The sequence below is a fragment of the Lichenostomus cassidix genome, chromosome Z, assembly GCF_008360975.1.
Source record: "Lichenostomus cassidix isolate B80296 chromosome Z, HeHo_3.0, whole genome shotgun sequence".
NCBI lineage: Eukaryota > Metazoa > Chordata > Aves > Passeriformes > Meliphagidae > Lichenostomus > Lichenostomus cassidix.
Window position 1 is genome coordinate 16,501,250 of NC_139511.1, and position 15,275 is coordinate 16,516,524.

At 37.1% G+C, this 15,275-nt stretch overlaps 1 protein-coding gene across 1 annotated transcript in view; it reads right to left on the bottom strand.

The window, feature by feature from the left end:
* The window catches only part of TMC1 (transmembrane channel like 1), a 50,231-nt gene that overhangs the window by 16,096 nt on the left and 18,860 nt on the right, over positions 1-15,275 (bottom strand). Inside the window, exons 5-9 of the mRNA XM_085043433.1 lie at positions 8,297-8,387; positions 7,894-7,975; positions 4,882-4,988; positions 3,926-4,024; positions 193-335 (exon numbers count right to left, since the gene is read on the bottom strand). Of these exons, the coding sequence (XP_084899559.1) occupies positions 193-335; positions 3,926-4,024; positions 4,882-4,988; positions 7,894-7,975; positions 8,297-8,387 (522 nt within the window). The remainder of the gene's footprint in view (positions 1-192; positions 336-3,925; positions 4,025-4,881; positions 4,989-7,893; positions 7,976-8,296; positions 8,388-15,275) is intronic.

A 15,275-nucleotide genomic window follows, 5' to 3' on the forward strand; every position in this document is an offset into this window, starting at 1 on the left:
ATCTCAGAAGAGAATACTAAATAAACAGTACAGAAAATCCTTCTGAGATGCCCGATATCTGTACATTAAAAAAATCAATGCATTATCCTGTCCTTAGAATTATTGCATTTTTAAAAAGACAGTCTGAGGGGTCTGTAGTGGAATTACCTGCCTATTTGAATGTACTTTTTTCCAGAGCCAAGGAGAACTTACGTTCGAATGACAATCATAAAGCTGTAGCCAATAGTCCCAACTCCAACAAGGAAATATGAAAGAGGCATCCTGAACTTGAGCCACCCAATTGTCCTCTGGTTGTTGTAATAGCCATAAAAGAGTACAGAATACTGTGCAAGGCCCTGAAAAGTCAGGAAAAATTATAATGTTACTTTTCCTAATTAAGCACATAATCAGTAATTGTGTCAATAACAATGTATTAAAACATTCATTTCAATGAATTCAAATCAGTTGCAAGCATTTGTATAATAAATCTCACAGAATAGAAAATGTGTCTCTATTGAAAAAACATAGAGTATTTCATAACAACTTCAAAATCTTCTCTCTTTAAAACTCTTCATGAACAATCCATCTACAATTTAGTCAGTCAAAACTTCTTCAAGAACATACTTCTTGTAAGGAAAAAAACATAATGTTTTACAAAATTTGTTTTTCAGATTACTTGCAGAGAAGATGCCAGATTTTATCTTATTTTTCACATTTCCAAAATTACTTGCATAAATTTGATATGAAAATCTCTTGTGCTTTCTTTGTCTAACAGCTGTCTGCTGTTCATTGGGTGACCTTTCAATAAGCATGATAACCAATAGGTAGGTGCATTTTGTGGGTGATTATTCAGTACAAAGAGATTTTACACATTTAGACCTGACTCCAAGGCTTCAAAAATGGAGTGCACTGTCCTAAATGCACTGTCTTTCTCAGCAATTCGAAGTCTATCTCCTCTTCTCAATATCCTAATATGAATTACCCCTCTTCTACAAGTCAGACCGATGATTTTTCAAAATAATTTACTAGTACCTTATTAACTGTACGGAATTCCTGGTATCTACATGGATCAAATAGCTAAAACTTCCTGGTAATTCTCAGGTTAGTGCAAGAACTCACCTCCTAGAAGAAGACCAAAGCCATAACCTTTACAAGGACAGCTTAGTGCATGAACAGCAGTGGCAAACCTCCAGCTGGATGCAAGAATTCCAAGTGCAATTCGTAGTGTTTGACCAAGTAATTGGAGGATAGATCATGCATAATTTTGAGAGTAATACAATAATGTGAAGGGTTGGTGAATTAAAAAACCATTTGCTACACTTCTGGTTTTCAGTGGCCCCTCTTTTCCTTACAATTAGTAACATCTTCTTCTTGTTTATTTTTTCAAAACATGCACTTAATTTATTGAAGATATTACCATACAGAAAATGAGTCACAGACTTATTTGAGAAACCTAATTCACAATTCTAAGCTGAAAATCAAATATTGATATATGATAAACATAAATATTATTCAAAATATCTTGATCAACATAGCTCATCTTTCTTCATCTCTGACTAGCTTTGAGATATGTGCCTATGCATAACAGATAAAAATAAATTCCTCTCTAATACAGCAAGTATTCTACTAGAGCACATTTCTGGTTCATTACTAGTAGAACACATACACCAGTAAGGACACATTCAAATTCAATAGTACATATATTGCATTTTTTGGTAGTGACCAAAGCATCCTATAATTCCATCTTAGCCCGGGTTTCAATACAGCCTAACGCAGCTCTGGAGAGCCTTTTTTGGGGCTTTGGGTCCCGAAAATTATTAAAATGCCTTTTTAGCCTCTGTGTTCTGCAAATCAGAGATAATTCCTGCACTGTGTATCATCCAGAATGTTGATTTCACAGCATTTAACCATTAGGTTAGAACTAACTTCAGCTCTGTAAAAGTAGGTATGTATGGAAGTTCTCTTTCACTCCTTTCTGAGCCCAACATAAATGACTACTGATCAAATGTGTTGTTGTAATAAGCCTTGAGAGTCTGATACTTTATGTTTGGAATATAATCTGAAAAATTTATGTTAAAACTGAATTCCAAGCAGAGTATATCAAAACCCAAATATGCTTCCCTTGGCCATGTCAGTAATGTGAACACAATTTCAAGCACAAAAAAAGCACAATAGACATGCTGAGCTCATCTTTTCCTTATTTGTCTTAGAGAGGGGTGGGGTGTTATGATCCATTCATAGAGAGATGCCTCTGCCCTAGGTAAGGTGACCATAAGAGATCACACACTGAAGTCAACAGAACAGATTTTATTTAACAGTAAATGTAAGGGGGAGAGAGAGAGAGAGACATGGGAGTTGGGGAGTGGGGGGGCAAGAGACAGAGAGAGAGAAAGAGAGAGAATGAGAAATTAGATAGAAAGATATCACCAGTAGAAAGATACCACCACCACTACATGGATTCCTGTGGTATCCTGCCAGTCCTTCTTCACCCTGCTCTTCTCTGTGGTGGGGTCCCAAGACATCCTTCTGGGGTATCACCTTTATGATAAATTCCAAGTTCCAGGTATCCATGAGGTTCCCATAACTTGGGATGGCAAGTGTATAAGCACTTGCTTCTTTTCTCAGTTTGCCACCGTGGGAATTTTTATTCAGATGCTAACCAAGCCTTCACCTCTGTTAGGCCTGGAATCAACTCCTTCCTGCTGTGCCATCTGTGCTTATCTCAGCTTCCATTAGGGTGGCTGATCTTATGTGGTCGGTGTTTTGAGACAGCCAGCTGCATTCTTTATGTTCTTATGTGGGGCTTGGAGTTCTTCAGGTTTTGTTGGGCTTTTGTTTATGATGAAATAGTGATTGGTGATATGTGATGATTTATTTCTAACTTACCTGGTAGTGTACAAGTGTTGCTAGCAGATGAAAGGTACTATCTCCTGTGCTGTTTAAACAAAGATGTCATTGTTTTCAAGGACTACTTGTCAATCTGACATGCCTCAAGAAGATTACGTTTTTTCCCTCGATATTTCAGGGGATCCATCTCTTTCATTGCCTTATTCTATGTTTATTATGTTAGCATTTGCTCCTTGTGTTAACTGCTCCTTTGTTATTCATTATACTTTCTTCTTCAGGCCTGTCAGGTTCTGTTTCTGACAGTTATTATAAGCTTATCCTGTCTTTCCATCCATCTTTTCTCAAATACATTTATTTTACAAACTTTGTCCTGATTTTCTTTATAAAGCTCTTCTAGTCTCTATTTTCTTTACAAAGTCTTCAAGTTACTTTAATTCCTTTTTTCTCCAATATTTCCCTGCTGTTTTTATTTCTCATTTTAAAATTTCATTATCATTATCTAACTTCCCAGCTACATCTAGATTTATTCCTACTGTCACTCAAATATGCAACTTCTGATGTACTAGGTGCAATGTCATTTCATGAAGAAGTCTCTGCAAAATCTTACATACACAGCTTTTTAGAAAGATCTTCCTATCATTTTTTATCCAGTGAGAAATCTTCACTGGCTTTGTATGTAATGGAAGAGATAAAATGTATGAAGCTCACTGTTATTTTTAATTTATTTTCTTCTCTTTTTTTCCTAATTCATACTGCATTTTAAAATTCAGAATCTTAATCACGTAAAAGCAGAAGACCAAATTCACACATAGGAAATGGAAATCCAGTACCCTGGAATGGCAAACTAGCTTTGAGATATTTCCTCATGTGTCTTTGGATTGCCACATATACTGAGATGTGCTTGTGAATATTGAGCTTCATTATGTGGTTTGTCTGAAAGAAACACTTATGTAGAGAGTTTGTGAAAAGAATATGTAAATTAATTCTATTGCAAATTGTCTCCCAAAATACTTAATATAAAATAACTGAACATTAAATAATGAAGTAATTGTGAATAAAAGCCATGTGGATATGTAATATTGCAAGGTTATGCACTTACACTAAAATCCCATAGAGTAGCAAAATTCATAGCAGTTGCTTCTTCAGCTCTTGGGACAGTTTTTCTAGGCAAAGAGCCATATGGCTTACCCATCAAAGCCTGTAACCAAAATAATGAGAGTGATTTATATTTTAAAGCAAAATAGCAATGAAGGAAATTAAGGGACAGTGAGTGATCTGTCATTTCTTTGAAAGACTTGTTTTATGCTCCTAAACTCCTTAATGAGAATGACCTTCTTAATGAGAATGACAATTCCTTTCACTTCTCCTCACATTACTGACTGAAACTGTGCTTAGCATGTGCATTCAGTGGTGTGTTGGATTTCCAAACTGTACCTCTTACACTCAAAAATCCATTTTGCTCTGATGAGCAGGGCTTATCTTACCAAGACCGCAATACTAATTTTTCTTGCATTACGGATTTTATTGGGATATTTTAATTGAAATGTATGGGAAGATGGTAGGGAATCAGTTTCTGTATTCTGACAGTTCCCCTGCTGCTGGCAAGATGCTTGTTCAAGCACAGTATATGTGTCTGTGTCCCCATGGGGCTCTTTCCAGACTTTCAATCAAGATGCTCCACTTTGCTTCTTCTTAATCTCAGTTCCTCTATTTAGTTCTGCATAGAACCACCAAAAGCAAACAAACAAACAAACCCCCTCCCCCAAAAAATTAAAAAAAACCCATACCTGTGTCATCCCAGACTTAGAAAACACTTTCAGAAGACAGTGCTAGGTTTATATTTTACATTTTTCTGTCAAGTCTGTTTCAAACATCTCTCTGGAGAGACAACTGTCCACAAAGGAAGTCCATCTTTACAGGCTTAGTACAGTTTAATACTTTCTAATGGAGCATAAAGAGACTAAAAACTTGTTTAAAGCTCCAGTCCTATGAAATCTCACTGCAAAACCAGAAATTCACACAGCAATTCTCAAAGATAATCTAAAAGATTCCCACCTCAGGCACCATTACCAGACCAAAGGTCAGTCCAAAGAGTATCATGTTTATTCCATACATCCAACGCAAGAATATGAAATAAGATGCTACTGATGAGCCAAAGTGACCTGTGAAAACATGAGATATGATGAAAGCACAGATAAGCTAGTCCTTTGATGTTATTTTATCTAAAGATGTTCAAAATCTATTTAAAATAAAGAAAATCAGCAGAAGCTTTTGATTACACATTTAATTGATTCTAATGTTAATTAATTCTAAATTCCAATTAATTCTAAATTTAATTAATTTTACTATTAATTTTTTTTCTTTATTACCATAATTCTAATAACTTTTTTGCATATTGCAAACTAATGTGAATTGAGTTGACTGAGAAAACAGAAACAAAAATATAAGACTATTAGTTAAACAAAGTATTTAGGGTCATATAAAACCTATAATATTTATAAAGTATCCTCTTTTATCCTTTTATATTTTTTTTAATATTATTAAGTAACATTTAGAAGTATAGTTCAATTCTTTTTGTATTTTTTTCTGTCTGATGTGGATTTTAAGCATTCTTGACATGCTAAGCCAGCACCAGACCAGTTTTAATAGGAAGCAGTGCAGAATTAGCCAGTGGGGAAAGTCTTTCCAAGGGGATAAAACACTTGTCAGTGCTGTTATCACAGTGCTCACCAGATTTTTTCACAAGAGACAAAAAAGTTATCTGCAACCCCAGCTTGCTGCTGCACAGTTCTGCTGAGTATAGGGGAACTTTCAGTTAGAAAAAATACTAGATTGCAGTTTCATTACCACTCATTTCCAGGGGAAAAATATAAACTTTCACAAGGTTTTCCACACACAGTCTAGTTTAGGAGCTTGGTGCACTCTGAGAGCAAATGAGAAGTAAATCTCTCTGTTCAGAGGAATTTATATTGTTATTTCCAAACTGTTTTGCAGATATGTAAAAGATTCTTTCAGTCTGTAATATGAAGTTAATATATCTTGTGCTATTTGGGACACATATATTCATATTTTACTGTAATAGCTCAATCAGTAGAAAATTTAATACACTGAAACAGGTGTAATCCCAGAGTATAAACAGAGGCCATCTAAGAGACATTCATCACAGCTGTGCAAAAGGAGGAAAAAGCCATTCAGTCAAGGATATTAGCATTTTGAATCTGCTTTATTTACGGTGCAGAATTAAACCATAATTTGGAAATTTTGTGTGAAGCAGCCAATCTTAGCAGTGACCTACATACTGGGAAGTCTGGGGAGAGGTGTAAAGTAAGAGACTTTGAATTAGTCTTCTGGTTGTGATATGCAGATTACCCAATTACAGCCAAACTGCAGCCTTTGGGGATGCTGTGGACTCAAAAAATACAGTGCAGGAAGTTAAGAAGATTTCTGATTTCAGGTTACTTTTGTAGACCTCTGCATGCCACATTATTTCTTTTGCTCAAATCACAATATCCCTGCTCTGTTGGGAATACCTTCTTCTCATGCACTGAGTTATAGCTCCTGTATCAGTTATCCTGATGAAAGCTCTGCTATGCATCCATCTGGAACCTCTGCAGGGAGGTATTGGAATTACCTGCATCAGTACAGTTATTGCAAAACAATGCACAGACTGCTCAGGGGCTTTATTCTTTCTCACCAATCAGGCAAGAACAGACACCTCTGGTAAGAAAATAGTTTAACTATGGATGAGGATAATTTAGCTGTAACTGCCCTTAACTGTATTTTCAGAGTGGACAGATCCAAACAGGAATCTGCAAAAGGGAAGGTGGAAAATGTCACAAATGGGCTGCACTAACTGTGGGCAAAAACAGTCCAAGTTTCACCAGTGTCTTGAATCTACTCTGAGGTGCAGCATGATCTGTGTATGAATGAAAGAGCAATATTTTTAAGCAGACTTTAATCATCTTTTCCTGCATCCACAGCCTCACCACACTAGCCATTGGCGTGCAGATTGGTGTGCATTTTATACATTTCATCAGTGAGATAAAAAGAGTCACCCTGTCCTGACACAGGTCTTAGTGATACCCACACACTTCTGTTGCACAGATAGTAATGAATATCTATAAGGAAAACAAGCATCTGTTTTGTAAATATATATTTACTTCATACATTTATCAATTTCTATCTCTTTTAGACATTAAAACCCCAGCAGCAGATTCACCTGTTGCCAACACGAGGATGCAGCACAGCAGAGCTTGATGCCTTTTGTTCTGAAGCTGGTCTGCCTGTGCTAGAAAGGACTCTCATCCTGAAGAAGGGAGCCTACCTGAGACTGCCTGGTGATTCAAGCTGTTACCTGATCTTTCCAGAGAGCTGGAGGACTGGAAGAGTCAGACTCAGCTGAGAGGGGCTCTGTATGTTGCAGTGGGAAGCATTTGTTGTAATGGGAAACCGAGTGGCAAAACCTCACTCAGGTATCCATGCAATTTAGTCAAATCTCCTTCAAATAAAGGGCTGCAGTTTAAATTCATCACTGGCACTGCAACACAAAACTGACTTGTGCTGGACACCTACTCTCAAACACACCCATACTAGTACCTATGCTGCCTTGTTTATATATGGGGGCACCCAAGACCACTATTGCACTTTCTGTGGTGGATTATGTGGCTGAAAATGAGAGAAATACAGCTTACATGAAGCTCAGGATAATGAAAAATGTGGCAGAAATAAATGCAGTACAGCATGTATAGAAAAATCAGTATAAAATAAACGCAGAGAAAATAACGTGAAGGTGAATAAAGTGGATAGCTAAATCACAATTACACTTTTCTGGGATTAATTTCAACACTGGCTCTTGAGCTGGTACCTGTATAATGAGAATTTTTATCTGTAAAGTGATACTTTCTGAAGAAAATTTTCAACTAGGTATAATATCAAGCTCAACAAATATTAAAAAAAAGAAATATTGATTTTAAAATATGCATTGAATACAGACACATAATTTAAAGAAATTTAACATTTTGGCAGGCATTGCAAATATGATACTAGATCCTATTCTCACTTACTTACTTTCAATCTCCTTAATTTTCATTTCCCAGGGTATACAGGCTGTCTTAAAATTTTCAAAATCCCTTTGAAATTTCATCCATTTCTGAAAAGAGTAATAGAAAAGAAAAAACAAAAACCACACCATCATTTCAGTGCCCAGATGTGTAGTTCTTCCTTGTGCTAATGTAACCCCTTAATTGTCCACAGCATCCTTTGGCAGAGTCCACAGGGTAATTGCTTGTGAAGAGCAATTTTTGTTTCTTCTAAATATGTCTCCTAGTGGCTTTGTGTGAAGTTCCTATTTCTTCCACAAGAATAATGATTAACTAATCACTGCCTTTCATGTCAATCTTTTTCTTTTTCTTTTTTTTTTTCTTTTTTTTCCTTTTAGCTTTACAGGAAGTTAGTGAAACAATCAATTTACCTTCATCATCATCACTTTGTATGCATAGAATTTTTTTCCTTTTCCTTTTCCAAGAGCGCCTTCAAACTTGTCAACAAAAATCTGTGCTTCCCTGGAAAATGAGCGCAAAAGAGAGATGTAGATGATGGTACAGTAAATTTTATATATTTCTCTATCATATTAATGTAATTTTTTGATGTTCCAGCTTCCCATAGAGCTTTATAAAATCTTGTTCCCTTCCAAACCAGTAAAGTTTGGAAAGGAAAGCGCTGAGATTTTGTATTTCACAGAAGGATATATATGTAATGTATTTGTAATGCAAAAAAAAAACTTCAGTGACCTAATCTAATGCAAATTTATTTGCAGCTCTGAGATCTGTCAGCATCCAGTTAATGTTATCAAATATTTTTAGTCACAGTGATTTTTGCAGTTTAGCTGCTGCTCATTTGTGAGATGTGGAAAGAGTTATTCCTGTTTTTTCAACAGTTATTCCAATAGAAGAGGGAAGGATCTTTGCAGAAAACTGTGGATTCTTGGTGGCAATTACATTTCTTGCTTTCTGTAATTCTTTGCTTTTTCCTACTTTTCTAATTTCTTCCTTGCTCTCTTCTTTGGTAGTGAATAAAAGTGAATTATTATTTTGATTACCAAAGTTTGACCTAATTTGTGTCTTAATCTTGCTCTGGATACATTCAAACCGCCCAACTCTGTGTTCACATCTTAGGAGACATTCCCAGGTTGGGAGAGATATGTATACACCAGAGCTTTGGTTCTCTTGAGTCAACCTTTCTCAATACTACATTTAATTTAGCTCTTCAGAATTTTTGCATATCTCTTCTCTAGCTGTGCCATTCCCAGAGTAAATTCTTTGAAATGCAGCTTCACTAGTCCTCAAAAGGCTAAAATTTCCATCGATGGTTTTCTACTCTGTGTCTCCTGAGAAAATGTTCTCTAAAGTCTAGATGTCCTAAACCACTGGAAAACAGACTTAGCTGTCAGTGCAGGCACAATACTGTAAACTGTTCTGTCATCACACAGGTTAACTGCAAAGCACTGTATATTATGTTTGGTATTGCACAGAGCACTTGGGGAAAAGTTGACTATTGGGAAAATATTAATTATGATACACACCTCTGTCTTTCCAGAAATGCTACAGGTATGTTCACTGAGTGGAATTAATTACCATGCTTATATGTTCTGCTGACAGATGTTATGCAAGGAAGGAAAAAGGTAATGTTAAACTGCCAAATCTGGCAATTAATGGCAGTATAGCAGTGTAGTTGAGATAAAGGAGAATTAAAATTATGTGAGAAGATGGCCATTAGCCATGGCATAACTCTTCTAAACTCATGGTAAAAATCTTATCTATGATAGTAACTGTATTTTTAGTAACTGCAAATGCTTAGTGTGATCTTCAGTCTCAAGATCTATCAAAGATTTTCACAACTGAGACACTCACTGCAACAATTGTTTTAGCTTGCAGTACCAAGGACCCAAATAAGTGCACATAAGTGCAAAACTGAGTTACTGAATCTAATATTCCCTCATTTAAAGCCTTCCCTATTTGAGAGCCCTCTGAGCACTTTCGCCTTCCGAGAGCTCACACCTAAACCCAGCTGGTGAAACATCAGGGCCAGTGCCAGTTCACCTGGCCTCCTCAGGAGTTCAGCACACTTTTTCCCAACATTTGAAATCATGAATGCTAATCTAATCACTGGGTTTTTTCTCTCGAAAGAACAAGGAAAGCAACGCTTTAGATTAAAAAAGATAGAAATATCCAGCCGCCCCCACAACCACAGAGACCACCCATTTAATTCAAAGGTGTTCCTTGAGGATCAAGTCAGTGTCCTTTCAAGGGTTTTGATCCTTTATTTCCAATTCTGTGCCTCTGGATCACATTTGTATTCTGGATTTTTAAGTCTGATCTTTCTGTATTTAGCTAACATTGATGCTGACTGTGTTCTTTATTTTCCAGGCCACTCTGAGTCCTCCAGAGATTTTACAGCTCACTGCTCACGTATCATTTTTCCACTTTGATTCACAAAAAAAAATCTGCACTTAAATTTCAGCCCTCCCAAGTAAACCTGAAAAAATAGATTGGTTCAGCTTCATGAAACCAGAGTCTCCATGAGTCCCTTTTAAATCCAAACCTCAGGATTTAAAATCTTGCTTCACTGTGAACAGATATAAAACAGTCCTGACAGCAGATGGCAGCTTCCTCCTAGATTCAGCAGTCAGTGCTGAACAGTGCCACAAAAGCAGGAAGACTCAATAAACTGCACACCTATCAATCTCCCAGGTCAGCATACTATATTCTACGACCCATTCTATCACTGGGTAATTCAGGCTTGCTCAGGAAAAATTATGAAATCAAAACCTACAGAGTGGAAAACTTGTGTTTTCAATCACTAATTACGTTATGGTGCAGAATATGAAATTTTCAAATTTTGCATTGACTTTTTTTAGACTGAAGCAATAAGTTAGAAATTTAAGAAGATAATATGGAAACAGCAATAAATGCATTAAAGAGTCCTTGAGAGCATATATGAGTACATTTTGCATCTAAGGTGAATACTAAAGCTCTCCACAAACTTGTTCTGCTATAAAATGTATTTAAGCCAAAACAGGAAGGAATTTTCCACAATGAAATTCATAAAAATATTTATCTTAAACTCTTAATCCAAGCCCCCTTTTGACTTGTTTAAATCAATTTTACAAGGTTTCCTACTAAAACTAGTTTTCCTTATCTTCTTCTGCCTCCTGGACCCCCATCAATATTTCAAGTGTTATCACTATTTAAGCTTTTTTCCAGGACAAACCAAAACGTTGCTCTTTGAAGGGGATGATCTGAATTTACAGGTTTTATGCTGATGAAGCTCATGAATGCTTCCCTGAATTTTGTTTTGCCGGTCGCTGAACTTTCCTCTCTGCTTGCACCCCTTCTTTCCTAAATGTTACTGCTTTATAACCTGTTTTTCACTAATTTTCATTCTGTTTGCCTGCATTGGATTAAGTTCATGATTGCATCACAAACAAACAATTTATTTCTTATTAGGTGGTTATACATGCAGTCAGCTGAGTTGCACATGCAAGACTAGACCAAAAAAATTGTTGGATCTCTGTGTGCACAATATTTATGAAGTTATTTTCATGTGTCATGAAAGAAGAATGAAGCAAATTCTTTCCCTTTTTTTATAAATTGTTTTCCCGTACTTAAAAGTTTGTTGTATAAATCCTGAAAAAAATCAGTTAAGTCCAAATTGCAGACTTGCAGTATTACAGTAATATTTTCATTTTCATTTACACTGAATTTCACTCTGGTCTAGTAACAATGCACTTTGATTTTTTTTTTCAATTAATAGAATTGCTGGCATTAATGCATGACAAGATGTTTCAAATATGCATTAAAAACTGTGGCAATAATGTTTCCAGATCTTGTGAAGTGATACCAAAATAATCTCATAGTTAACAATGATCATATAATTCATAAAAGAGTAGCACATGCTACATAGCCCAGAGAGTGGTGGGGAATGGAGTTAAATCCATCTGGCATCCAGTCACAGTGCTGTTCCCCAGGGCTCAGTACTGAGGACAGTCCTGCTTAATATTTTCATTAATGATCTGAATGAGGGGATTGAGGGCACCCTCAGTGGGTTTGACTCCTGTTGCAGTGAAGAGGGAATCAGTCTCTTCTTCCAGGTAGAAGCAACAGGACAAGAAGCAACAGTCTCAGTTTCTGCCAGGGGAGGTTTAGATTGGGTATTAGGAAAAATTGCATCACCAAAGTACTGCCAAGAACTGGAACAGGCTGCCCAGAGAAGTGGTTTAATCAGCATCCCTGGAGGTGTTGAAAAGACGTGTAAATGCCGTGATGAGGGACTTGGCCTAACAATGGAGTTGGCAGTGCTGGGTTAATGGTTGGACTCAATGATCATAAGGGTCTTTTCCAATCTAAATTGTTTTGTATTGTTGTTATGCAATTGAAAGAGATTTGTTTGGGTTTTTTTTTTTTTAAATTACTTTGTCAAAGAATAATAGAAGTCTTCTTCCACAGTCAGAATAAAAGAAATTGAGTTTTGATGTTCTACAGGCATATCTTAGATTTTGGTACATGGTAGATTTTACCAATAACATTCTAAATAACATTTTCATATTGCTCATGGTGCTGGAGCCATCAAAGAGAAGATGTATTCATTCTCCTCCTCAGCTTTTCTTCCCCCACCAGCTCTGCAGCAGATTACTGACTAATTACTCCACTAACTAATTACTCCTGACCTCTGCAGTTTGTAAGTTACTTAAACCTCCTGGCCTTAAAAGTTCAGCATCAGCTTGGTATCATTCAGTCAGGGACCAGGCTTGCCATGTTCTTTCAAAGTCTGTGACACGTGTTCTTTTCTTGTTAAATATAGTTCAACAGATTACTTAATTAAGGTTTCTATTTTGATGTCTAAACTACCTAAATGAAAGACCTCTATTTGTCCATCCCTGCAGACTTTTGTCACACTTTGTCCTTTCCTCCATTTCTTTTGTGCAATAAATGTGAGAAGAATGATCAAGCAGTAGAAAATAGTCTTAGAACTACTTTAGAAAGCACAACACAAACCAGAAGTTCATATATACATATTCATGCCCCCTTGGAAGTAATGAGACTTCACAAACACGGGGATGTGTCAAAAACAACGCAGACCAACAAAACCGAGCTTTGTAATCACTGGTATCAAGTGTTACAGGTAAATTGTCTATATCACAAGATAGGCCAAAGTGTGCCCTGCTAGCTAACTGTGAATTTAAAGAAGCTTTAGAGAAAGCTTATTAATTGAATTACAGATGCAAGAACTAATAAATGTTTCATCGGGCCAGGCATTATTGTCGCAGAGAAGCCTGAGTAAATAATTAATACCAGGTGTGGAGTTACAGCTTCCAAAGTGCTAGGTGTACAGTACCTCAGGCACTTCTGGGCTGCGGAGAGAGGATGCATTACAGCTCTTAGAGCTTGTTGCTAATGAGTAGGATTCAAGTGGATTGATCACATTTTTCAGTAACAGTTCAGGAAGGTTTCAGACTCTAAGAACCGAAAACTCAGTAAAAAGAAGTGTCATATGAATATTGATCATCCAGGACTTATGCAAGTCTTAGAAGACTGGCTGAAAACAGATTTCAAAACAGCTATTGCCAGGCACAACTCACTTGAAAAGCAGTTCTGCAATAATAGTGGGCAAATTATAGTGTTATTTAATACCCAGCTGGCCTCCAGGGTTGTCAGTATGTCCACAGTAAGAGAGATAAAATGCTCATTGATGGGAGTACAAAGAGTGCAGCAAAAGATGAGAAATTTCCACCATCTCACACATATACCTTATGTGTCATTGGATTTGTAGGATTGTAAAATATCCTATTTCAAATTCATTTGTCTTGATGGGTAATCCAATGAAATAAAATTAATTACACTAAAAAAGTACTGAAAAATCACTATGGTGTATTCTGTTCTAAGCATGTGATCTTCTATGACTACACCAGTGGAAAAGGGAAGGAAATTCCCAGCACTTGAAGGACATCAACCTGTTGGAGCTAGTCCAAAGGAGAGCTACCAAGTTGGTGAGAGGCATGGAGCCAATCTCCTATGATGAAAGTCTGAAAGAGCTGGATTTGTTCAGCCTGGAAAAGAGAAAGTTTAAAGATGACTTAAATACCTGAAGGGAGCCTGCAGGAAAGGGAAGGGACTTTTTACAAGAGGATGTAGTGACAGGACATGGGGGAATGACTTCCACCTGAAATAGAGTAAGTTTGTATTAGATTTTAGGAGGAAGTTCTTTACTGTGAAGGTGGTGAACTGGCACAGTTTGCCCAGAGAAACTGTGGATGCCCCATCTCTGGAAGTGTTCAAGACCAGGCTAGATGGGGCTCAGAGCAACCTGGTCTAGTGAAAGGTGTCACTTCCCATGGCAGGGGGGTTGAAATAAGATGATTTTCAAGGTCCCTTCCAACCCAAACCATTCTATGATTCTATGTGAAGAGCAGACTCTGCACTGCTCCAATTTTCCTTGGGGAAAGAAAAAAGTTCTCATATTTCTCTTTATAGTGTGTTTTCAAGTCCTTTAAAAATCCTATGCTTGATGTTTTACGGTCTTTTTTAATATATCTTGTTATTTCACTTGTTTTGATAGTGTACTAACTGTATGGTGATACAGCTTTAGAACCACATTGGCAAGTCTCTGGATTCTTGGGCTCAATTCTCTAATTATATAGTACCATAGTAAGCATTGCTATTGGATATAAATTACCCAGTTACTAACAGACTTTGTGTTTTTATAGCACAAAATTTTGTCTATCTAAAATGTGAGCACTAACAAGGGGAGTGAGATGAGTACACCAGAGACAAACACAGTAGAAAAGCATTTAAACCCTTCTCTTTTCTTGGTATTGGTGCAATAGCCAAGCTGAAAAGTGCACAAAAAGGGATGCAGTTCCCAAAATCCAGCCCTCAGACTTAAGCAGGGATAGCTTTCACTGAAGGTCTTCCAATTTGCAATAGCTAAAGCTCTGGCACATTGGCTTTACTTTTTTGTACCTTCTAATCCAAAAATCATAGAATCACAGAATTGTCAATGTTGTGAGAGATCTTTAAGAGACTTTATGGGCAACCATCTACCCAGCACTACCACTGTAACCCCAAAAACACTTGGGGTTACACAACCACATCACCCAACACCAGATTCAGATGCCTCTTGAGCACCTCCAGGGATGGTGACTCCACCACCCCATGGCAACCTATTCCATTGCCATGACCACCCTAACAGCAAAAAAGCTTTTTCTAGTATCAGATCTGAATCTCCCTTGTCTCAGCCTATGGCCATTCCCTCCTGTCCTCTCACTGCAGGCACAGGAGCAGAGAGTTGCCCCCTCCTCCCCACAGCCTCCTTTCAGGGAGCTGCAGAGAGCAATGAGATCCCCTGAGCCTCCTCTTCTCGAGACTAAACAACCCCAGCTCCCTCAGCTATCC